The sequence below is a fragment of the Leucoraja erinacea genome, chromosome 14 (genome assembly GCF_028641065.1).
Source record: "Leucoraja erinacea ecotype New England chromosome 14, Leri_hhj_1, whole genome shotgun sequence".
Classification (NCBI taxonomy): domain Eukaryota; kingdom Metazoa; phylum Chordata; class Chondrichthyes; order Rajiformes; family Rajidae; genus Leucoraja; species Leucoraja erinaceus.
In genome coordinates, this window is record NC_073390.1 from 19,354,199 (window position 1) to 19,378,403 (window position 24,205).

The window sequence follows — 24,205 nt, forward strand, 5'->3', positions numbered from 1 at the left end:
TTTAACAATTCACATGTTAGACCTCTCCCGTGTCTCTAAAGCACGCACCATAGACTGTTAAATAAAAAGAGTTAATAACTAACAAAGGAGTAGACAATGAGTTCTTTCAGGATGGAGGCACATGTCACGAAAGAGCGAGCGCCACATGAAATGCTCTCATAATTTTGTCCGGATTGAAGGATGTGCCGGATTATCAGTTGCTGGAAAATCGGTGGTGGACCTGTAATAGAGATGGGCAGAAAAATGGCAAATGGAGTTTAATCCAGCAAAGTGATAATTGTAGCACTTTGGGAAGTCAAATGTAAGTGGAACCTCTATAGTTAATGGCAGGACCCATAACCTATGCATTGATATTTAGAGAGATATTGGGGTACAAGTCAATAGCTCCCTGAAAGTGGCAATAGAAGGACATAGAGTGGTAAACAAGATACAAAATGCTTGCCTTCATTGGTCAGGGCACTGAGTATAAGAGTCGGGAAATTATGTTGCAGCTTTGTAAAACTTTAGTTAGGCCACATTTGTGCGATTTTGAGTTTAGAGGTACAGAGCGGAAACAAGCCCTTCAGTCCACTGAGTCCACGCCGACCAGCGATCCTCCATACTGTAACGCTACCCTACACACTAGGGACAATTTTACCGAAGACATTTAACCTAAAAACCTGTGTGTCTTTGGAGTGCGGGAGGAAACCAGGGCACCCAGAGAAGTCCGTGGTCCACCAAGTCCATGCTGACCAGTCATCACCCCGTACACTATCACTATCCTACACACTAGAGCCTACACACTATCCTACACACTAGACGGAAGTGCATATTCCGAGCCTTCTTGATAAACATCCAGATGCGAAAAATGTCATTATCCATGGGGACACAAATGACACATCCCAGGAACAATCTGAGCAACTGAAACACGATTTTGTCTCCATTTTAAACTCATTGAAGGACTCAGAGAAATTTGTGTCTCAGGGCCAATTCCGACATGTAATCGTGGTAGTTGTCGCTTTAGCATGATTTTACATTTCCACACATGGTTGCAGCCATTTTGCAGCTCAAACAGCTTTCATTTTGTCAACAATTTTAATATTTCCTGAGGAAATCCAGCGCTTTTTATGAAAGACGGCATTCACCCCAACAGCCTTGGCTCACAAATGCTGTCTAATAATCTATTACACGCGGTGCATATGACAACTACTTGACTGACTAATTAATTTGTCCCCTCATGCTGGCCATGATCTGGACATATACGGCCCAAAAAACAACAACCCCTCCCCCCCCCCCCCCCCCCCCCCCCCCCCCCCCCCCCCCCAGTTCACCTGCTCTGACAGAAAATCTCTGCCCAGCCAGTTCATCTTTCAGATAAAAACTGTAATACTTCCTCCATTTTACATAGACTCTCTGGACAACCACTCACTATCCCCATGAGGATCACATCGAGATCCATTAAAAACGGATCTCTGCACACTGTGGATAGATTCAATCTAGTGCCAGTAACAAAAATCAATGAAGAGAACTTCTTTCCCGCAATCTGAAATCACATGCATGAAGCAGTATAAAATGGTAGATCATTAACCAACAAGATTTTCATCATCAATGACATCATATCTGAAAATAATCTACATTTTATGTTTTTGGTGGCGATATGGTTGTTCGTTGATGGAGTGTCTACACTTATTGAAGCTTGCCCACCTACAGTAACTATAACTTCTTCCAATCTGTCAGGAAAAGTGGAAGGGGTGGGGGTATAACTAATTTTTACAAAATATTTTATGTGCACAGAGGTTGACCTTGGGAGATTCTGTTCTTTTGAATATCTTGCCATTAACCTTCAAACAGATGAAACTGTGCTCACTCTAACACTGTACAGACCACACAGACAGCTATCCTTATTATTCCACATAGAATTCTCTGAATTGATCTCAATGGTCATAATGAGATATTACAGAGTGATTTTAAATGGAGGTTTGAACATTCATGTAAACAACAGCACAGACCTCAAGGCGACGGGGTTTCTGAGCTTACTTGACACCCTCGACTTGACTCAACATGTAAATGAGGCCACTCATAAACATGGAAATACACTGGACCTGGTGATATCCCCAGGGTTAAAAATTGATAACATCCTGGTGTCTGATTTTACTGTTTCTGACCATTACTGTGTGTTTTTTCATTGTGTTTTAAAAGTTGTTTAGGTGCCCTTTGGAGTCTACATGTAAAAGGCGCTTTTTAGATCCAGCAGCAGAACTCAAATTTTCTGAGCTTGTAAGTATATACGCTCCTCTCATCCAGGGAGGTTCTGGTGATGAAATGATAAAAGCATTTAACAGTAACCTAACTACGACACTTGGTAAAGTTGGACTTCTCAAGATTGAAAGGAAAGGGTTAAAATATCTCCATGGTTAAATAACTCTGGTCATACATTTTAATAATCATGTAAGGCCGAAAGAAAGTGGAGAAAAACAGGACTAGAAGTACATCTTGGCATCTATAAAGAAACCATTGATATATAATAATGCTGTAAGATCTGCACGGAGGACCCATTTTTCTCAAATTATCGCAGAAAGTGGTAGAAATGGTAAGATTTTGTTCTCCGCCATTGGCAGATTAATAAACGCTGCTTCAACCCCTGATTTTTTAAGCCAAGTTTCTGATGTAAAATGTGAGCTGTTTGCCAATTATTTTAAAGATTACGTTCAGACTCTCAGATCTGGTATCCCTTTAGATTCTACTGTCCTCTGCTGCCGACCTAGTAAGGCGCAGGCAAAAATGAGCAGTTTCATAAGTATTTCTACCTCAGAACTTTGTAAAATAGTGGCTGAGAGCAAATCCACTACCTGTCATTTCAATAGACAATAGACAATAGGTGCAGGAGTAGGCCATTCAGCCCTTCGAGCCAGCACCGGCATTCAATGTGATCATGGCTGATAATCCCCAATCAGTACCTCGTTCCTGCCTTCTCCCCATATCTCCTGACTCCGCTATCTTTAAGAGCCCTATCTAGCTCTCTCTTGAAAGTATCCAGAGAACCGGCCTCCACCGCCCTATGAGGTAGAGAATTCCACAGACTCACAACTCTCTGTGAGAAAAACTGTTTCCTCGTCTCCATTCTAAATGGCTTAACCCTTATTCTTAAACTGTGGCCCCTGGTTCTGGACTCCCCCAACATCGGGAACATGTTTCCTGCCTCTAGCGTGTCCAAACCTTTAACAATCTTATATGTTTCAATAAGATCCCCTCTCATCCTTCTAAACTCCAGAGTGTACAAGCCCAGCTGCTCCATTCTCTCAGCATATGACAGTCCCGCCATCCCGGGAATTTCGACGCGGTCCCTACAAAGTTTTTAAAGAATGTTTTTAACAGTTTATCCAATTTTGTTCTTACAATTATTAACATCTCCCTTGAGACGGGAATGTCCTCAGATGCTTATAAAACCTCTGTCGTAATGCCTCTGTTAAAGAAACCAAATTTAGACAGTGGGCTACTGAGTAATTACAGACCCATATCAAGTCTACCCTTTATCAGCAAGGTACTGGAGAATGTGGTATTCAACCAAATACAACACTTTCTGAATCAAAATGACATTTTAGAGAAATTCCAATCCAATTTCAGAGCAAATTACAGCACTGAGACTGCCCTGATAAAAATAGTCAGTGACCTTAGAGTTAGCACTGACGAGGACAAAGTCTCAGTGCTGATCCTCTTAGACCTCACAGCAGCTTTCAACACCATAGATCACAGTATTCTTTTAGATTGCCTAGATCAGGTACTAAGATGATTCCAATCATATATATGTGGAATAAAGTACTTTGTTAGCCTTGGGGACAGTGTGTCACAGCTGCATGATATACCCTTTGGTGTAGCACAAGGTAGCTGCCTAGGCCTGTTACTCTTTTCCTGCCGCTAGGAGGAGTTATCAGACAGCATAATGTAAATGTTGTAAGATATGCCGATGACACTCAGTTATACCTCTATATCGAACTCACTGATGCAATGCCTTAAGTTCTTTGACCTCCTGCCTATTTTCCATTAAAAAAATGGATGAATGCTAACTTTCTTAAACTCAATGAGGACAAGACAGAAATTTTATTACTTGAATCAAAACCCAAGAGAGAGATGTTACTCGGTAAACTGGGAAATGTGACTGCTTATGTCAAACAAGAAGTCACAGCCTGGGAGTAAAAATTGACAAAAATTAATTCTCACATAATTAAGGTAATAAATAGTGCTTTCTATCACAGAAATATTGCGAAAGAACTGCCTTTCTTAACTCAACATGACTGTAAAAAACTCATACCTGCTTTCATATCAAACAGACTTGATTACTGGAATGCCTTATTTACCGGTCTGCCTTCAAAATCCACCAACAAGTTACAGCTCATTCAAAATGCCGCAGCCCGGCTTTTAACAAATACCAAGAAAAGGGGATATATCACCTCAGTATTATACTCCCTTCATTGGCTCTCTGAGAGATCCAGGTATAGGTTATAAAATCCTCCTTCTTGTCTATGAAGCCCCAAATGGCTTAGGAGCAGCATATTTTACATAGTCCCTCCTTCCCTATGCCCCTACTTGAGCGCTCAGGTCTTCTGATGCTTGCCTGTTAGCCTGTCAATGCCGCAGCAATAAGAAAATTGGTGAAGCAGCTTTTTTCCATTACGCCCCCAAGCTGTGGAATACCCTACCCAGGGCTATGAGAGACGCCCACTCAGATGACATTTTTAAACGGCAGCTAAAAACTTATCTTTTCAATCAAACTTTTAACTGACTTTACTTCTGATGACATTGTAAAAATTACCTTTATTTTCTTGTATTTATCTCATGACAACCTTCAGCAGTTTGTGTGCTCATATAGTATTTGGGACTCTGTATCTGACCTCAGTGATTTTGTTTTTTGTCCTTTTACACTCTCAATTTTTTTATTTTTTTTATTTGATATTTTAATATAAATCTGAGCTTTATATGCTATTAACTGTCTATGTCCTGACTGTTTTAAATTGTATTTTTGTTTAGTCCTGTGTTTTTGGGGAAAGCACTTTGGGTTGTATTAAATTGTATGAAATGCTATGCAAATAAAATTATTATTATTATTTTACTATTATTATTATTATTATTATTATTATTATTATTAGAGACAAATTACAATTTACTGAAGCCAGTAAACCTGCAAACCTGCACGTCTTTGGAGTGTGGGAAGAAACCGGAGCATCCAAAGAAAAACCACGTGGTCACAGGGAGAACGTACAAACTCTGCACAGACAGCACCTGTAGTCAGAATCGAACCCGTAGCCAGGATCGAAGCCGGGTCTCTGGTGCTGGAAGGCAGCAACTCTACCGCTGCGCCACCATGGTTGTTCCTGTTGATTCCAATGGTCCATTTAAGTTCTGTAAGATTCAGACTCAACCCCAGGTTATCCTCGCTGATGTTTCCAGCGGGTTATCAGAGCATGGGTTACTTTTTGAGCCTATTAATCCCGACAACACGCTCTTGGGTTATTGTGTACACCTCACTTCCCAGGAACAGATAGCTACCTACAGCGTGTGCTGGTTATTGAAGACTCACATGCAACGTAAATCCACAACCTTCTGGTACGAGTCCAGTGCCAAAGGCCAGGCAGTTGCTGTTGATGAAGGAGCAGGCATTTCCATCCTTGTCTACCACCGAGAAGTAAACCGTGTCACCACAGGCCTCACTCGGGTTGCCATGGAGACACTGACTGCTCGCCCTGGTCAAGGGAAGAGAAAAGAAGTTGCACGTGAGAAGCCCTGAGGTGAAAGAGGAATTTCTTGGTGTAACATCAATGCTTTTTTCACCAGTCAGGGGAGAATCGGTCGTTGCCCACCCCCTCGCAGAGTGTGCATTTGCGAGAAGGGTCTGGAGAATGATGATGTGGTCCTTGTTACAGTTCATTCAGAACAGCTCCGTAACAGGGAACTCCGATCTCCAGACTGTTCCCAGGGACACATTCGGAGACGGACATCAAATGGAAGGTCAATAACTCGGTGAAAGACGCTCTTTGGTCTGCTCGAAACCTGTTCACCTCCCAGCAAAGCGAGATGTCCGTCAGGGAATGTTGCTGACTGGCCCGCTCCAGACTGCAGGAGTACGTGCTGAGGGACGCACTGAAACTCGGTGCAGCCAACACCAAGGTTTTGTGGGGGAGGACCACAGTCTAGGGCCATTCCGCTGCTGGACATTGAGGGGCAGAGTCTGGTGGGAACAAGGGAAGGGATATCACACTAGGAAGCCACTTGAGTGGCAGGAATGGTCTGTTTAAAGATATGTGCAAAACCTACTGAGTGTGATGTTATTGAATGGATAGACATGGAGAATATCTGAAGAGTTTTTGCACTTTGTTTTGTATATATATATTTTCTGAATAAACTTTATGTTTCGGGAAAAAAGCATCAGGACAACCACCAAATTATGATTGATCTTAACAATAGGCCAATTACATAAAGAACCGCTTGATCAGAATGCTCCTGCAAATTTAAAGCATAAAATCACACTTCTAATGTCAATACAACATTCCCACCTTCCTGAACATTAACAGAAAACTTCAGATGCTGGAAATTTGAAATAAAAATAGAAATTACTGGAAACACTCAGAAAGACAGGCAGCATCAGTGGAGAACATGGATAGGTAACGTTTTGGGTCACCTGGAGCAAACTAGTCACTTAGGTTCAATCCATTGGCTATTGGACTTCTAGCAGACATTGAGGTAAGTCCAAAGATAGACACAAAAGCTGGAGTAACTCAGCGGAACAGCCAGAATCTCAGGAGAGAAGGAATGGGTGACGTTTTGGGTCGAGACCCTTGTTTAGAAGGATCTCGACCCGAAATGTCACCCATTCCTTCTCTCCAGAGATGCTGCCTGTTCCGCTGAGTTACTCCAGCTTTTGTGTCTATCTTTGGTGTATACCAGCATCTGCAGTTCCTTCATACACATTGAGGCATCCATCCAGTTTGTGCAACCCCTTGGAGGTCAGGGTCCGGTCCTCACCTCTGCAGGTTGATGAGCTCAGAGCGTTGGCGGCAGTATGGCTTGGAGAGCAGCTCGTTCACAGGCACGTGGACCTTAGTGGGATCAGCGCAGAACCAAGAACTGTCGGCCAAACTGAGCTTGATGGTCTCCGTCAGCAGGTGAAGGTAGTCGGCACTGTTGTGGCCCAGTTCTGGAAACATGGGAAGGCAGGAGGTGAATTCCATGGAAATATCTTCACCTTGGGCAGTAGCTCCAGTTTGACTGCACAATGGGATTGGGAGAGTCAGGTGGTGGGGTTGGGGTTGGGGGAGAGGTGGGGGAGGGGGAGGGGGGGTGCGAGGGGAGGGGAAAGGGAGAACTATCAGGCAACTGAACTATCCTATTACCAACTATTCCTGACCTAACGTCTTCCTCATTGGAGACCCTCGGACTATCTTTAATCAGATTTTACTGAATTCTATTTTGCACTAAATCTGCTTTCAGCACATTGGCCTTCATCAGTCAGTTTAGTAAAGAAGTTGGGAGATCATGTTACAGTTATACAAGACATTGATGAGGCCACATTTAGAGTATTGTGTTCAGTTTTTGTACCATGTTGTAGGAAAGATGTTGCCAAGTTTGAAAGGGTTCAGAGAAGATTTACAAGGATGTTGCCAGGGCTCGAGAGGCTGAGCTAGAGAGAGAGGTTGAGCAGACTAGGGCTTTATTCCTTGGAGCGCAGGAGGATGTGGGATGATCTTATAGAGGTGTATAAAATCATGAGAGGATTAGTTTGGGTAAAACGCACAGTCTTTTGTCCAGAGTTTGGAATCTAGAAGCAGAGGTTTAAGGAGAGGGGAGAAAGATTTAATGGGAACCTGAGAGGTAATCTTTTTTAAACAAGGGGGTATTAAACAAGTTGCTGAAGGAGGCAGTTGAGGCAGGTACTATCACAATGTTTAAGAAACATTTAGGATAGGATTAGTGGGATATGGGCCAAAAGCAGGCAGATGGGACTAGTGTAGATGGGACATGTTGGTCGGTGTGGGCTACGTGGGCTGAAGGATCTGTTTCCACGCTGTATGACTCTATGACTCTATGACTACACATTATTCCCTTTATCCTGCATCTGTGCACTGTGGATGGCTCGATTGTAATCATGTATAGTCTTTCCGCTGACTGGATAGCATGCAACAAAAAACTTTTCACTGTACCTCGGTACAAGTGACAATCAACAAAATGAAACTAAAACAAACCAAACCAAAGGTAATGTGATAGAATGTCCTAAACCCTGTGACACATCCCCCCTACTCTACATGCTGAGCATTCAAAGAAATTGACACATTTCATTGAGGTCACCTCTCATTCTTCAAACCCTACAAACAGAGCTGAGTTGTTGTTTATGCAATCTCCTTGAGGAGAGATTACATAACATAAGACCCAATTCCCCATAGTTGAGAGGATTACATGGCAATTTGATCAATGTCTTCCATATCAAACAACAAGCAGCCGGAGAAACTCAGCAAGTCTGTGGGGTGGGGGAAGGAACTATACTTTAATTACAGCGTGGAAACAGGCCCATCAGCCCATTGAGTTCGTGCCAACCAGCAATCACCCCGTACACTAGCACTATCCTACACACTAGAGACAATTTACGATTTACAAAAGCCAGCAAACCTGCAAACCTGCACGTGTTTGGAGGAAACCGGATCTCCCGGAGAAAACCCACGCAGTCACAGGACGAACGTACAAACTCAGTACAGACAGCGCCCATAGTCAGGATCGAACCTGGGTCTCTGGCGCTGTAAGGCAGCAACTCTACCGCTGCGCCACCGGGCCGACCAACGCCGCATCGAACTGTCGATGTTCCGGTCAAGAGCCAGTATTGGGACTGGGAGTGGAGAGGGAAGATAGCTGGTGTAAGAGGGGGAGAGGTGAAGCAGGGCCCATTTGGTGATAGATGGTCAGAGGAGGAGTGAAGGATGATGAGTAAATGGAGCCATATGGTGGGGGAAAGGAGGTGATGGTGGAGGCAGCTTTGGGAGGGTGTTAAGCAGTGACAAAAATGCAACACATGCTTCAATCTGATAATCAAGGAAAGTGATAATGGGAGACAAGAAACGGCAGATGCTAGAAAAGTGAGCAAAACACAAATTGCTGGAGGAACTCAGCGGGTCAGGCAGCATTCTATGAAGGGAATGGACAGACGATGTTTTGGGTCAGGGGAGAGGGAAACTGAAGGTATGAAAAGGTTCAAAACAAATCAGAGTCGGCACTGATGACCAAGGAAAGTTAGAAACCACAATGGTCTATTGTTGGCTGAGGAAGACAAACAGTGAAACTAGCAGGATGACTAGGGATGGAGAGAGAGGAGGTCGTTGAGACAGTTGCTATCACAATGTTTAAGCAACATTTGGACAGGTACCTGGATAGGAAAGGTTTAGAGGGATATGGGCCACATGTAGTCAGGTGGGACAAGTGGTGAAGTTGGTCACCGTGGGCAAGTTGGGCCGAAGGGCCTGTTTCCACACTGTATGACTCTATGATTATAACATTTTTAAAAGCAGTGAACCCAAGGGGTGTCTCTAGAGGGGAGTGGAGAAAAGGAGGAAAGCGATGAGCAGCATTGCAGCTGCACTCAGTCATTCCCCTACCTTTGATGTTAAATCTCTCCAGCATGTTCAAGGCCATTAGAGCAATGATACCCTGTCCATTTGGAGGAAGCTCCCAGATCCTCACGCCCTAAAGACACAGCAGCATTGAAGGTGACAACAAACTTTTCTCAACATAAATGAAAGAACGAGTTCAACCTTATTATCACATGTGACATGCTTTTTGTTTTACATAGCATGCACAAGGTATGCAAAGAGTGGGCACGTAAAGGGTACCAACAAAGTTAAAAATGGTCTATCTAATCCCAATGGTCCCTCGTTGTTCTCGATGTGTCACCCCCCCCCCTCTCCCCCCCCCACCCCTCATTGTTATTGATTTAAAACTAATCAAGTAAATCTCTTATTCGATTCAATTAATTTTCTTTTAAATTACACCAATAACAAGCCCAATGTCTAGATGTTAGCGATACAGCATTGAAACAGGCCCTTCAGCCCTCTGAGTCCACACTGACCATCACATTATTCTGTCTAGAAACTGTCATCTCATGAGAACTCACTTCCCTTCTCCACAGAAGGTGCCTGAGCCACTCAATGTTCCAATGTGGACTGGTTGTATCCTAATAGTTCATGTGATCAATATTATAACTGACCTGACGCTAGGTCATTCATCATTCCAGCTCCCTACAATTAAACCGCAATTTGAACTTCACTTTGTGGGTGGCACAGTGGAAGTTGCTGCCTCATAGCACCAGAGACCTGGGTTTAATCCTGACTACTGTTGCTGGCTGTAAGGAGTTTGTGCATTCTCCCTGTGACAATGCAAATTTCCTCCGGGTGCTCCGGTTTCTTCCCACTTTCCAGTGACCTGCGGGTTTGTGGGTTAATTGGCTTCTGTAAATAGCTCCTAGTGTGTGGGATAGAACTAGTGTATGGGGTGATTGTTGGCCGGCGAGGACTCGTTGGGCACAAGGAGCTGTTTCCACGCTGTATCCCTATACTAATAGTATCAATACTATTATACCAATTATTCTACAGTATCATAGAGCTGTACAGTATGGAAATAGGCCCTTTAATCCACCTTGTCCATTCCAACCAAGTTGGCATTCTGGGCTGATGCCACTTGCCTGCATTTGAACTATATTCCTCCAGCCCCTTCTTATCCATATCTTTGTACAAATTAATCTTTTCTCCCAACATTTTTCATCAGCCTCTCTCCCCCTTGGATTCAGCCACTCACCAACACATCTGGAGTATTTTATCATGGCCAATTCACCAATTGACCTGCAATTCTTTATGTGGGAAACAGAAGCACCACGCGGTCATGGGAAGTGCATGCAAACTCCACATAGTTAGCACCCATGGTCACTAAAGGCAAGGTGTAACGTGGATTAAGGCCTACCTTATAATCGGTGAAGGTTGGTTTCACCTCCGTGCTGGTGTGCTCCCTCAGGTCCTGCAGACTCAGAACTCCACCATTCTTTCGAACGACATCCACGATGGCACTCGCTATTCTCCCCTCATAGAACCCTTTCTTGCCAGACTGAGCCAATTCCTTCGCGGTAAGCACAACGTACAAGTACTTGAGAAACTTGCAGCAGCATACAAATACTCAATAAGACAACGGAGCAATTTCTGATTCAACAGGTTGCGTCTTTGTCCAAGGGCATGTCACTCTCAAACTCCCACAGGGGTACAGTGGCGAGCACACTGACGGTCTGCATCGCCAACTAGTTTGGTAATGTGAACCTCACCCAAAAAGAGGTGGACATTGCCTGGTTCATCTTGGGTGTTGACCTCCCCGCCATTGAAGGGATCAACAGGAAGCGGTGTCACAAGAAGGCAGCGAATATCATCACTCCTCTCACTTTACAGCCTTCAGGCAATTAAACACTACAACCTCCAATAAGCACTGAACTACATAAACTATTATTGTTATTATTGCACAACTATAATTTGTTTGTCTTTCATGTGTACACATGTGTGTATAAAATATATATATATGCGTGTGCGTGTGTGTAAAGACACACACTGACCTTTTTTTCTTATTTATTATACTGTTTACACAGTGTTCTATGTTTACATATCCTGTTGCGATGATGTTGCAACCATAAATGTCATTGTTCTATCTGGGACTTTTGACAATAAAACACTCTAGATTCTTTGCCTTTATCATGTGTCTGTACACTGTAAAGGCTCGATTTAAATCATGTATCGTCTTTCTGCTGACTGGTTAGCACACAGCAAAAGCTTTTCACTGTACCTCGGCACCAGTGACATTAAACTAAACTAAATAACTAACTATCTTAACTAACCAACTAACTAGTCATGAGTACTCACATGGGCCCCAGCTATGCCTGCCTTTTATATGTTGAACAGGCTTTGTTCAGGGCATACACTGGCACTATCCCCGATTCTTTCTCTACTACATCGATGGACTGCATCGGGGCTGCCTCCTGCACCCATGCAGATCTTGTTATAATATCCTGCGAGCAACACCAACCTAGTCACTCTCTCATCTCGCTGCTACCAACAGGAAGGCACAGGTGCCTGAGAGCAGTGAACTCCTGGTTCATGAACAACTTCCTCACATCAACCATCAGACTCTTGAACAACCCTGCACAACCCATATACCACAACCGCACCTCAGCAACGAACCACTAGCGACTTAGTATAGGTGACATAACCTACTTAGGTTTAGTTTAGAGATACAGCGCGGAAACAGGCCCTTCGGCCCACCAAGTCCATGCCAACCAACCATCACCCATACCCCAATTCTATCCTACACACCAGGGATAATCTACAGAAGCCATTTAACCTACAAGCCTGCGTATCGTTAGAATGTACGAGGAAACCGGAGCACCCAGAGAAAACCCACGTGGTCACAGGGAGAACGTACAAACTCCGTACAGACAGCCCCCTTCCGCAGGATCGAACCCAGGTCTCTGGTGCTGTAAGGCAGCAATTCTACCGCTGCACCACTGCCACCCATTAAGCTTGCACTATTATTGTCTGGTTACCTAGTATAACTGATCATTTATTGCATTATTGCTTATTGTATATTTATTTGCTGCATCGTTGCATTAGGGTGCTCGTGAAGCTGCAGCAAGTAGGGGCGGTACAGTGGCGCAGCGGTAGGGTTACCGCCTTACAACACCCAAGACCTGCGTTTGATCCTGACCACGGGTGCTGTCTGTACAGTGTTTGTTCGTTCTCCCAGTTACTGCATGGGTTTTCTCAGGATGCTCTGTTTTCCTCCCACACTCCAAAGATGTGCAGTTTTGTAGGCTAATTGGCTTCTGTAAATTGTAACTTGTCCCCAGTGCCTATAATTGTATAGAGTGTACAGGGAGATCGCTGGTCAGTGAGTACTCCGTGGGCCGAAGGGCCAGTTTCCGCACTGTATCTCTAGTAATAAAATGTAACAATTTCATTGTTCCCTTCCCAGCACATATAATAATAATAATAATACATTTTATTTATGGGCGCCTTTCAAGAGTCTCAAGGACACCTTACACAAATTTAGCAGGTAGAGAAAAAACATGTAAGCGGAATGAAATAAATAGTAGAGACATGACTAGTACACAAAGTAAAGACAGAATTCAATACAAAACACAATATGAGGCAATTAATGCACAGATGAAAAGGGAGGGGGACGTGGGGCTAAGGATAGGCAGAGGTGAAGAGATGGGTCTTGAGGCAGGACTGGAAGATGGTGAGGGACACGGAATTGCGGATCAGTTGGGGGAGGGAGTTTAATATGACAATTAAACACTCTTGCCTCTCTTAACTTGACGGTCCCAATTCACAGACTCTCCCGGTAACATTACAACAAGAGTAAACTGACTACCAATGGAAAGAATGTTCAACTTTCCGCACAGTGTAGTCAAGTGGCAGCAGAAATTGTCCCAACTGGAAGAGAAGATGGAAAGCTGGAAAGCTGGAAAGCTGCAGGCCCAGCATCGCTGTGACATTTTAAATTGACCACTCCATTCATCATATGGAAGAACAGATACTTCACAAACACGGTGGCCCAGCGGTAGAGTTGCTGCCTCATAGCGCCACGTACGTGGGTTAGATCCTGATTACGGGTGCTGTCCGTACAGAGTTTGTACATTCTCCCTATGACCTGTGTGGGTTTTCTCTGGGATCTCCGATTTCCTCCAAAGACATACAGGTTTGTAGCTTAATAGGCTTGGTAAAAATAGTAAATGGTCCCTTGTACGTGCAGGACAGTGTTGGTGTGCGGGGATTGCTGGTCGGCGTGGACTCGGTGGGCCGAAGGGCTTATTTCCGCGCTGTATCTCTAAACTAAACTAAAAAAAAAAAATTTAACCTTGGTATAACAAAAGCCATTACTCTTTCAATAGATAACAATCTCATCATGTCAAAACAAAACCCTCTTGTCTTCATTAGCAGCTATTATCAAAGAGGCAACATCAGTGAGCAAGAATGTAGATTAAAGACCAGAGGAAGATTCTGGCTGGTAAATGCGCTCTCAGTTTCTAACATCTGTCTGTTGCCTGCTTCATGAGTCCATGATCTTTCTTACTGAGTCTAAACATGTGTCCGTCTGATCATCATCTTTCCACAGGATACGGTCATAAATTCCTCATTAATAGTCAAACATAGAAACAGGTCATTGAGCCCATTATGTCCATGCCAACTATAAAGTGTGGAGGAGAGAACTAGGTGGAGCATAGAGGATGGATGAGGGGGTGGGGGGGAGTGAGGGTTTAGGGGAGAAAGGGAAGGTTTGAAACTTACCTAAAAATCGCTAGGTTGTAAGCTACCCAGGCGGAATATGAGGTACTGTTCCTCCAGTTTGCATGTGGCCTCACTCAGGTAATGGAGGAGGCCCAAGACAGAAAGGTCAGTAAGGAATGGGCAAGGGAGTTAAAATGGTTAGACATTGGGAGATCCAGTAGGCCTTGGCGGATTGAGCGCTTCTTAGAGAATAGTTGAGGGGATAAGCATAGCATTAGGGCAGCATGGTGGCATAGTTGTAGAGCTACTGTCTTACAGCGCCAGAGACTCGGATTTGATTCTGACTAGGGGTGCTGGTCTGTAAGGAGTTTGTATGTTCTCCCCGTGACCTTTGTGGATTTTCGCTGAGATCTTCGGTTTCCTCCCACACTCCAAAGATGTACAGGTTTGTAGGTTAATTGGCTTGGTATCAATTTTAAAAATTGCCCCTAGTGTGTGTGCGCAGGGTAGTGTTAATGTGTGGGGATCGCTGGTTGGTGCGGACTCGGTGGACCACAGGATCTGTTTCCGTGCTCTATCTCTAATACTCTTAAAGAAAAAGTCTTCGGAAAACCGGTTGGAGGAACGAGCGCCACCTTTCTACTTTTCTTTGTCTTCTAATTATCTTCCAACTGTTTACTGGACCGTTCCATGGTCCTCACCCCTCTGGGGAATGGATGGGACTTTCTAAGACTTATTCTTAGAGGCTTTACTGTTAGAGGGATCAGAGTGAAAAACATTCTTTAAGTCTTAGCCCTGGACTGGAAAAGACACGTCATAGGAACGAACGCCCAGTCTCTTTCAAATACATTTCTAATTAGTTGGTACAATTATGAAACAAGAGCAATGAGGTAACCCGGGTTAGGGCCAACAAGATTGTTCGTGATATGTTACAGGCTGGTACCACCAATGAATAAAAGGTTAATCATTGTCAAACCATTGCTGCTATGTAGTTTCTGCATCTGTAAATGATTTGTAAAATTAAATATCATAAAGATTATTCTGGATAATGAGTGCCAACTGCAAAACATCCGCTCATCTGCAACTATTGGCAATTGCAATCCCTCAGATCCTTCAAACTCTGTCAAAACAGACCTGTACTTGGGATTCCTGCAAACCCACTGAAATGGTAAATACTTTGGTGCTTTATCCACATAGGACAATTTTAGTTTAGTTTAGTTTAGTTTAGTTTAGTTTAGAGATACAGCAGCATGGAAACAGGTTCTTCAGCCCACCGAGACCACGCCAATCACGGGTCACCCAGATACCAGTTCTATGTTATCCCAGTTTCGCAGCCTAGGCTGCGAAACTGGGATAACATAGCACTGGTGTCTGGGTGACCCGTGATTGGCGTGGTCTCGGTGGGTCGAAGAAGGAACAGCAATTCAGTGGCAATTTACTGAAGTCGAGCAGCCTACAAACCTGCACGTCTTTGGAATCTGGGAGGAAACCGTAGCACCCGGAGGAAACCCACTCTGTCACAGGGAGAACGTACAAACTCCATATAAACAGCACCCGTGGTCAGGATTGAACCCGGGTCTCTGGCGCTGTAATGCAGCAACTCTCCTGCCGCACCACCGTTATCTGTTGTGCTGCCGTAAGTAAGACTTTTTATGTCCCGTAACGGGGCATTTGACAATGAAACACTCTTGGGCAGCACAGTGGTGCAGCGATAGAGTTGCTGCTTTGCAGCACCAGAGACCCAGGTTCAATCCTAAGTACGGGTGCTGCCTGTAAGGAGTTTGTACGTTCTCCCTGTGATCGCGTGGGCTTCCTCCGGGTGCTCTAGTTTCCTCCAACACTCCAAAGACATACAACTTTGTAGGTTAATTGACTTTGGTAAAAATTGTAAATTGTCCCTAGTGTGTAGGATAGTGCTAATGTACGTGGCAATAGCTGGTCGGCGCTGCCTCAGTGGGCCGAAGGGCCTGCTTCCGTATTGTATCTCTAAGCTAAATTCTTGACTTATGGGAGCTTACACTGCACAAGTTGGCTGTAACTAAAATTCACAAAGTACTTCATTGGCCATAAACTGCTTTCGACATCCGGAGCTTATATTTGTCCCATTCCCCCCACCGTAAATCAGTTATGTTTTCTCACTCACAACACAGGAGGAACCACAGGAAAAATCAGAAGGGCTCACCTTGAAGGTCTGAGCTAAATGCGCGTTCTTGAATATCTGCCCACTTTTCGGACTTCTACCCTGGATCAGGAGGTCTTCTCCATGTGGGTTTCCTGGCCTCAGCAAGGTGCTAGCATTCTTCTCCCAGTGAAATGCAGTTACTTCAGTGACGGGGAAGCCTCTTTCTGCCAGGTCTATGGCTGGCTGCAGGATCTCAGCCAGAGAGAGCTGGGGCAGAGAAAGAAACACTGTTGGAAAATTCAACATCACATTTACCCACATGCTTATAAACGGCATCACAGAGGGACGGGACCAAACCTCCAACCCAAATTCTAGAGAAAGTCAGGGAATTGAGCATAAGAGACAGGGAATCCTGTTGCAGCTCTATAGGACTTTGGTTAAGATGCATTTGGAATATTGTGTGCAGTTCTAGTCCCTCCCATTACTGGAAGGATGTGGAGGTTTTGAACATTTCGCTTGGGTAGCTTACAACCCAGCGGTATGAATGTCGAATTTTCTTATTTTAAGTAACTTCTAATAACACTCTCCTCCCCTCCCCTCCCCCTCTTGCCCAAAGATCTTATAGCAGAGCTATAGGATCTTTGCTCTTGCCCCCTTCCTCCATCCTAGTCGTTTAACCAGTTCCACAGTCCACCACATTCTATGCCTCTTGAGATCACCCCTTCCCTAGCCAACAATGGGCCTGCCCGGGGCACCCGGAGTAAACCAACATGGTCACAGGGAGAACATCCACCTGGGTCTCTGGCGCTGTGAGGCAGCGGCTCGACCACTGCGCGCTGTGTCGCATCATTTCAAGGGATTGCAGAGCCATGCTGGAGGTAAGTAGGTTCGTGATTAAAGATTCACCTGCACCACAACTCACCTTCTTACTTCCAAAGAGGGAGATAGTGTCACACCAGCCAGCGGCAGCACCAGGCACCGTGACCAGGTGGGCATGGACCGGTGGTAGAGGGTTCTTTTCATCAAAGCCTTCCTCTCTCAGCAGGTCAAGGGTCAACGATTGCGGACTCCTGCCACTGCAAAGAAAATAAGTTTGTACACCGGACATCCAAACTGCAGATAACTTTGGGAAAGAGGCAATGTTAATCATTCCGCATCACATGGTTGAAGTCTTTATTTAGTTTAGTGTAGTTTAGAGATACAGCATGGAACAGGCCCTCTGATCCATATATCGAACATTGATCACCCGTTCACACCTGTTCTATGTTGTACCACTTTCACATCCACTCCCTACACACTGGGGCAATTTTACAGAGGGACAATTACCCTACAATTCCACACGTCTCGGGGATGTGGGAGAAAACCGGAGCACCATGAGAGATACCCACGCGTTCACAGTGAGAACGTGCAAACTCCACACAAACAGCACCCAAAGTGAGGATCGAACCCGGGTCTCTGGCGCCGTGATGCAGTGGCTCTACCTGCTCTGTCACTGGGCTGCCTGACATTGTATACATAGTTCTTTGGGTTCCATGGGGTGCATAAGATACACAAGTTCAAATCCCACCACAGCAGCATGAGAATTTAAATTCAAGTACATCTATAATTAAAATCTTATTTTAGAGGTGATATTGAAATTGTCAGATTATTTTAAAAGGCCATCTGAATTACTAACATCTTCAAAGGAAGGACATTTTCCATCCTTATCCTGGCTAGCCCAAATGCAATTCTAGACAATTACCCTATAAACCTGTACGTCTTCATTGTGGGAGGAAATTGGAGCACCCGGAGAAAACCCACACGGGTCACAGGGAGAACATGCACACTCCGTACAGACAGCGCCCATAGTCGTGACCGAACTCGGGTCTCTGGCGTTGTGAGGCAACAACTCTACTGCTGCGCCGCCCCACGGTTTGAAGTTCATGTTCGAAGTTCCAAGTTCAATTGGAAGTTGAACCACTGTTTCCCACCTTCCATTTAGTCCAAGGACGCTGTGGGTTTTAGCATCGTAAAACAGGCAGTTGCAGTCGCCCCCAAGGCCAGTACTGAATGGTTCAGTAAGATTCAGGACAGCAGCTGCAGCAACTGCAGCATCGGCTGCATTGCCACCTTTTTTCAGGATATCTGCAAACATCAACAAAAAGTGGCGTGTGAACCATTGCACTGAATTTTGCCAATTCTCTGGTGTGATATTTTAGCTCTTGGTTTTTGTCTGCTCATTGTGCTCTTTCATAAGTTCACAAGTTCTAGGAGCAGAATATGGCCATTCGCCCATCAAGTCTACTCTGCCATTCTATCATGGCTGATCTATCATTCCCTCTTAACCCCATTCTTCTGCCTTCTCCCCATAATCCCTGACACCTGTACTAATCAAGAATCTATCCATCTCTGCCCTAAAAATATCCATTGACTCGGCCCCCACAGCCATGAATTTCACAGATTCACCACCCTCTGACTAAAGAAATTCCTCCTCATCTCCTTTCTATAGGTACGTCCTTATATTCTGAGGCTGTGCTCCCTCAGTTCCCTAAGTTACCCCTGATTCCGGTTAAATCTTTCCCCCTTCAATTGTTCTCTGGTTCTCAATTCCCATACTCTGGGCAAGAAACTCTGTGCGTCTACCCGATCTATTCCTCTCATTGATTTTATACACCTCCATAAGATCATATACACGCTCTAAGATCATCTATGATTTTGCTTATCTGCAGTATGATTTTACTGGGTTGTATGCAAAATAATTTCACTAGGTACCTAGATATGTGCCTAGGTACATGTGACAATAAAGTATCATCATCATTACCAAATTCACCCACTTCCCAGTGGCTGGCAACTGATGCGATTGAGAGTCAAGCTGACCATGTCCTATACAATGAGTGCAATGTAATTCCAGGCTCAGGAGATGATCCTTACCAAGTCCAGCGCCTGTGGCTAGTGGCTGACTGCTTGCCACACAACCTCCAGTGCAGACGACAGGTGATCGACGAGCAGCAAACGGAAGCATTTCTACCTTCGGCGCCCTGTCAATAAAATACACACCAGTCATTTCACCGCAAACCCCAGAGGGTGCCGGTGATTTCAAACAGCGCACCAAAGCCAACTCTTGCCGCCTTGCAACCTCTCAATAATATTCCACATGCAGGTTTAGTTTTAGTCTATGGAAGATCGTCACGTTCCCAGCCTGTACTTTTCCAGTATTTAAAATGGTCAGAAAATTACACGGGTAAATGTGTGTGCAGCAGAACCAAGAATGATCTCCACTCCTTTGTTATAGAGGACAGAAAGACATAGAAAGATATAGCATGGAATCAAGCCCTTAGGCCTGTCACCCATCAACAAACCATTTATACTAATCCTACATTAACCGACATTTTCAATTCTTCCCACATACACCTCCTGGAATCTTACATTTACCTATCCATCAGAATCAAATTACGTGGGCAATTAACTTACTAACCTATGTATTATGTATGTTTGGGGTGTGGGACTTAACTGCCGCACCACCAGAGATTCGGGTTAGATCCTGACCTCGGGTGCTGCCTGCATTGTTTGCACGGTTTTTTTTGCGACCATGTGGCCTGTTTCCAATTGGCCTTTGAAAATTGCCCCCTTGTGTTTCAGAAGGGGATGGGAAAATGGGATAACTTCGAACTAGGCACAGGATGGAGAGATATGAAAAAGTGCAGAACAAATCATATCCAGCACTGAAGACCAAGGTGGAGCCCACAAGGGTCCATTGTTGGCTGTGGAAGAGGTAATGACGCAGGGATACGAACAGTGGTACTAGCAAAATGACGAAAGTGGGAGAGGGAGAGATAATGCAGGGGTTCATACCTATAGCTTCCCTCTCCCCTGACTCAGTCTCAAGAAGTCTCGACCCCAAACGTCACCTATTCCTTTGCTCCAGAGATGCTGTCTGACCCACTGAGTTACTCCAGCACTTTGTGTCTATCTTGGGTGAGGAAATATTTCCCCTCGGCTTCCCCAGCGTGGACGGCGTTTTACATCAGAGGGTCCAGATATGCTGTCTGAACCACCGAGTGTCCCTAACGCTTTAAATCATGCAGTGCGGTGCAGATGGATGAGTCCAAGGCAGAGACGCCAATCGATTACGGGAATCTGATTACAGTCCATTCGCAATGCAATCCGTTAATATAGTGCATGTGAATTTTACTTTGCACGGCGGCAGGCGGTCTCGGATCGGATCCAGGAAGTATTTAGTACATGCTAGACCTTCCAGGTCAAGAGCAAGGATCCTCCGCTATAGGATCTTTGGTCAGGAACAGGGAGCAGGGAGCTGGGTGTCTGGACTGACTCCGAGCTCACACACAAAGCGACGCCAGTTGTTTCGAGCACTGCGCTGCCGAGAGTGAAAACAGTAGTCAGTGTCTCTCCAACCAAGTGTTTAAGAAGGAACTGCAGATGCCGAATCCCTTCTTCAGACTTAGGGATGGGAGGAGACAGCTCGAGGGCAGAGGAAAGGGAGCAAGGGCTAACACAAGGGGCTAACAAAATTGGGAGAGCAGTCTCCTTGCTGTCTCCTCCCATCCCTCAGCCCTCGGGCTGTCTCCTCCTCCTTTTTCCTTTCTTCTCCCCGCCCACCCCCCATCAGTCTGAAGAAGGGTTTCGGCCTGAAACGTTGCCTATTTCCTTCGCTCCATAGATGCTGCTGCACCCGCTGAGTTTCTCCAGCATTTTTGTGTACCTTCTCTCCAACCAAGTGTCCGCGCTGTACTAGATTCCACCTTTCTCCCCCTACTACCAATCTGGCTGAAGAAGGGTCCCGACCCGAAACGTTACCTATTCATGAGTAGGAAGGAAGTGCAGATGCTGGTTTACACCGAAGATAAACGTAAAATGCTGGAGTAACTCAGCGGGGTCGGGGCAGCATCTCTGGAGAGAAGGAATAGGTGATGTTTTTTCTTCAGACTGTGAGTCAAGGGGGAGGGAAGCTGGAGGTGTGAAAGATACGGAACGAATCAGAGCAGGCACTGATGACTCAAGAAAGATGGAGCCCACAATGGTCCATTGTTGGCTGTGCAAGAGGTGATAACGAAAGAATAGGAAACAACACTAGGGTGGGGGATGGGACAGAGTGAGAGGGAATGCACGGGTTACTTGAAATTAGACAAATCAATGTTCATGCCGCTGGGTTGTAAGCTGCCCAAGCAAAATATGAGGTGCTGTTCTTCCAATTTGTGTTGGCCTCACTCTGACATTGGAGAGGGCCCAGGACAGACAGGTCAGTGTGGGAATGGGAAGAAGAGTTGATATGTTTGGCAACTGGGTGATCGCGAAAGCCAAGGTGGACTGAGCGTAGGTGTTCAGCGAAACGATCGCCCAGTCTGCATTTGGTCTTGGTATCCATGTTCTCCAGAGTTGCTGCCTGACCCGTGGAGTTACTCCACCACTTTGTGTCTAACGATGGTATCAGAGTAGGATTAGCGTAAATGGCGCTTAATGGTCAGTGTGGACTTAATGGGCCAGAGGGGACTATTAGTAAGGATGTCTAATGCTACGGGGATAAGGCAGGATAATGCGGTTGAGGGAAATTTGCTCAGCCATGATTGAATGGTGGAGTAAATTAGATTGGCCAAAAGGCCTAATTCTGCTCCAATAACTTATGAACTTATTTCTGAACTGTAGGACTCATTTATTGTCTCTTGCTCAACCATTTAAAGTCAGTTGCAAATCAACTCACATTTCTCTGTAACTGGAGACATGGGGATCAGGCAGGAATGGATAATTTCCATTCGTAATGAAGATCACTAACAATCCAGTAGTTCGCTGTTTAGTTCCTAATGCAGTCTACTAGTTGAATTTAAAGTAACGGTGCACACTGGCGCAGCTAGTAGAGTTGCTGCCTCACAGCTCCTGAGACTCCATACTGCGATCCTGACCTTGGGTGCTGTCTGTGCGTAGAGTTTGCACGTTCTCCCTGTGACCGTGTGGGTTTCCTCCGGGTGCTCCGGTTTCCTCCCACATTCAGAAGACGTGCAGGTTTGTAGGTTAATTGGCCTCTGTAAATTGCCTCTGGTGCATAGGATGCAAAAGTGGGGTAACATAGAACCAGTGTACGGGCTTTCTTTGGTCACCGTGGACTCGGTGGGCCAAAGGGCCTGTTTCTACGCTGTATCTCCAAACTAAAACTAAATTAAACATAATGGCAGGAGCTGTGCCTTGTTTTCCCATTTGGTGCCTTGGTTCCTCTGTGTGCTCTAGTTTCCTCCCAGATCCTCCCACTTTATTTTAAAGTAACTGTCATTTTTTTTAAAGGTACCCAATTGTCCCAGCAAGGCCATGTGCAAACTGGAAGAAACAGTTTCAGTGAAGACCTGCTTCCTGTTTTCCAAGGCTTGCTGGATCTCCCGGTTGCTAATTCCCCTTCCCATTCCTCTACGCATTTCCCATCCCATCCATTGCTAGAGTGAGGTCACAGGCAAACTGGAAGACCAACAGCTCATATTCCGCTTGGGTAGCTTCCAACACAATGCTACGAGCATTGAAATCTCCAGTTTCAAGTAATATCCATCTTTCTACACCTTTCTTGCTGGTGGAGTAATTCAGCGGGTCAGGCAGAATCTCTGGAGAAAAAGGACATTTTGAGTCATAAGATCATAAGAGATAGGTGTAGAATTAGACCATTCGGCCCATCAAGCCTACTCCGCCATTCAATCATGGCTGATCCTTCTCCCCCTCCTATCCCCATTTTCCCACCTTCTCCCTACAACCTTTGACACCTGCACCAATCAAGAATTTATCTATCTCTTCCTTAAATATATCAACTGACAAAGAATTCCACAGATTCACCATCCTCTGACTAGTGTCATCTCCTTCGTAAAAGAACATAATTTAATTCTGAGGCTATGATATCAAGTCCTAGACTCTCCCACTAGTGGAAACATCCTCTCCACATCAATTCTATCCAAGCCTTTCACTATTCTGTATATTTCAATGAGGACCCCCCCTCATTCTTCTAAACTCCAGCGATTATAGGCCCAGTGCCATCAAGCGCTCATCATATGTTAACCTACTAATTCCTGGGATCGTTCTTGTAAACCTCCTCTGGACCCTCTCGGATCCTTCCTCAGATATGGTGCCCAAAATTGCTCGCAATATTCCAAATGTGGCCTGACCTGCACCTTTATAGAGTCGGGACCATTCTTCTAATCCTGGCAGCATTCTGGTAAACCTCTTCTGCACCCTCTCCAACATTGTTGCCCACATTGATTGGGCCCCTTGGTGTTTATTGGGGAAGGGAAGGGGGCAGGTGAGGTGTTCATGAGCTGCATTGTGGTGATGTCACAACCAAGTTGTAGTGGCACTCTGCTCCGAACTATCTTACATCACCGATTCATTTAATGAATAAATGAAAACAGTTCTCTGAAATAATTTCTTGAAGACTATTCCAAGAAGGGCATTCCGCACCTGAGCACTGCCACACCTTGCACTTTCGGCACATTGGGCTTCTTAAGACAAAAGTATTGAGTATAGAGGTTGGGTGCTCATATTACAGTTATATAAGACATTTGTGAGGCCACATTTAGAGTATTGTGTGCAGTTGTGGTCACAGTGATATAGGAAAGATGTTGTCAAGCTTGAAAGGGTTCAGAGAAGAATTACCAGGATGTTGCCAGGACTCAAGGGACGGAGCTATAGGGGGAGATGAGCAAGCTAGGGCTTTATTCCTTGGAGCAGAGAATGATGAGAGGTGATCTTATAGTTTAGTTTAGTTTAGACATACAGCACGGAAACAGACCGTTCAGTCCACGCCGGCCAGCAATCTCTGCACACGCACACTATCCTACACACT

General features: G+C 45.0%; 1 protein-coding gene across 1 annotated transcript in view; it reads right to left on the reverse strand.

The window, feature by feature from the left end:
• LOC129703341 (glutathione hydrolase-like YwrD proenzyme) overlaps window positions 1–20,849 on the reverse strand; it is a 28,022-nt gene extending 7,173 nt beyond the window's left edge. Inside the window, exons 1-9 of the mRNA XM_055645708.1 lie at window positions 20,227–20,849; window positions 19,306–19,412; window positions 18,366–18,519; window positions 17,318–17,471; window positions 16,456–16,662; window positions 10,969–11,121; window positions 9,612–9,699; window positions 6,997–7,168; window positions 5,555–5,717 (exon numbers count right to left, since the gene is read on the reverse strand). Of these exons, the coding sequence (XP_055501683.1) occupies window positions 5,555–5,717; window positions 6,997–7,168; window positions 9,612–9,699; window positions 10,969–11,121; window positions 16,456–16,662; window positions 17,318–17,471; window positions 18,366–18,519; window positions 19,306–19,396 (1,182 nt within the window). The 5' untranslated portion in view covers window positions 19,397–19,412; window positions 20,227–20,849. The remainder of the gene's footprint in view (window positions 1–5,554; window positions 5,718–6,996; window positions 7,169–9,611; window positions 9,700–10,968; window positions 11,122–16,455; window positions 16,663–17,317; window positions 17,472–18,365; window positions 18,520–19,305; window positions 19,413–20,226) is intronic.
• Window positions 20,850–24,205: the final 3,356 nt, after the last annotated feature.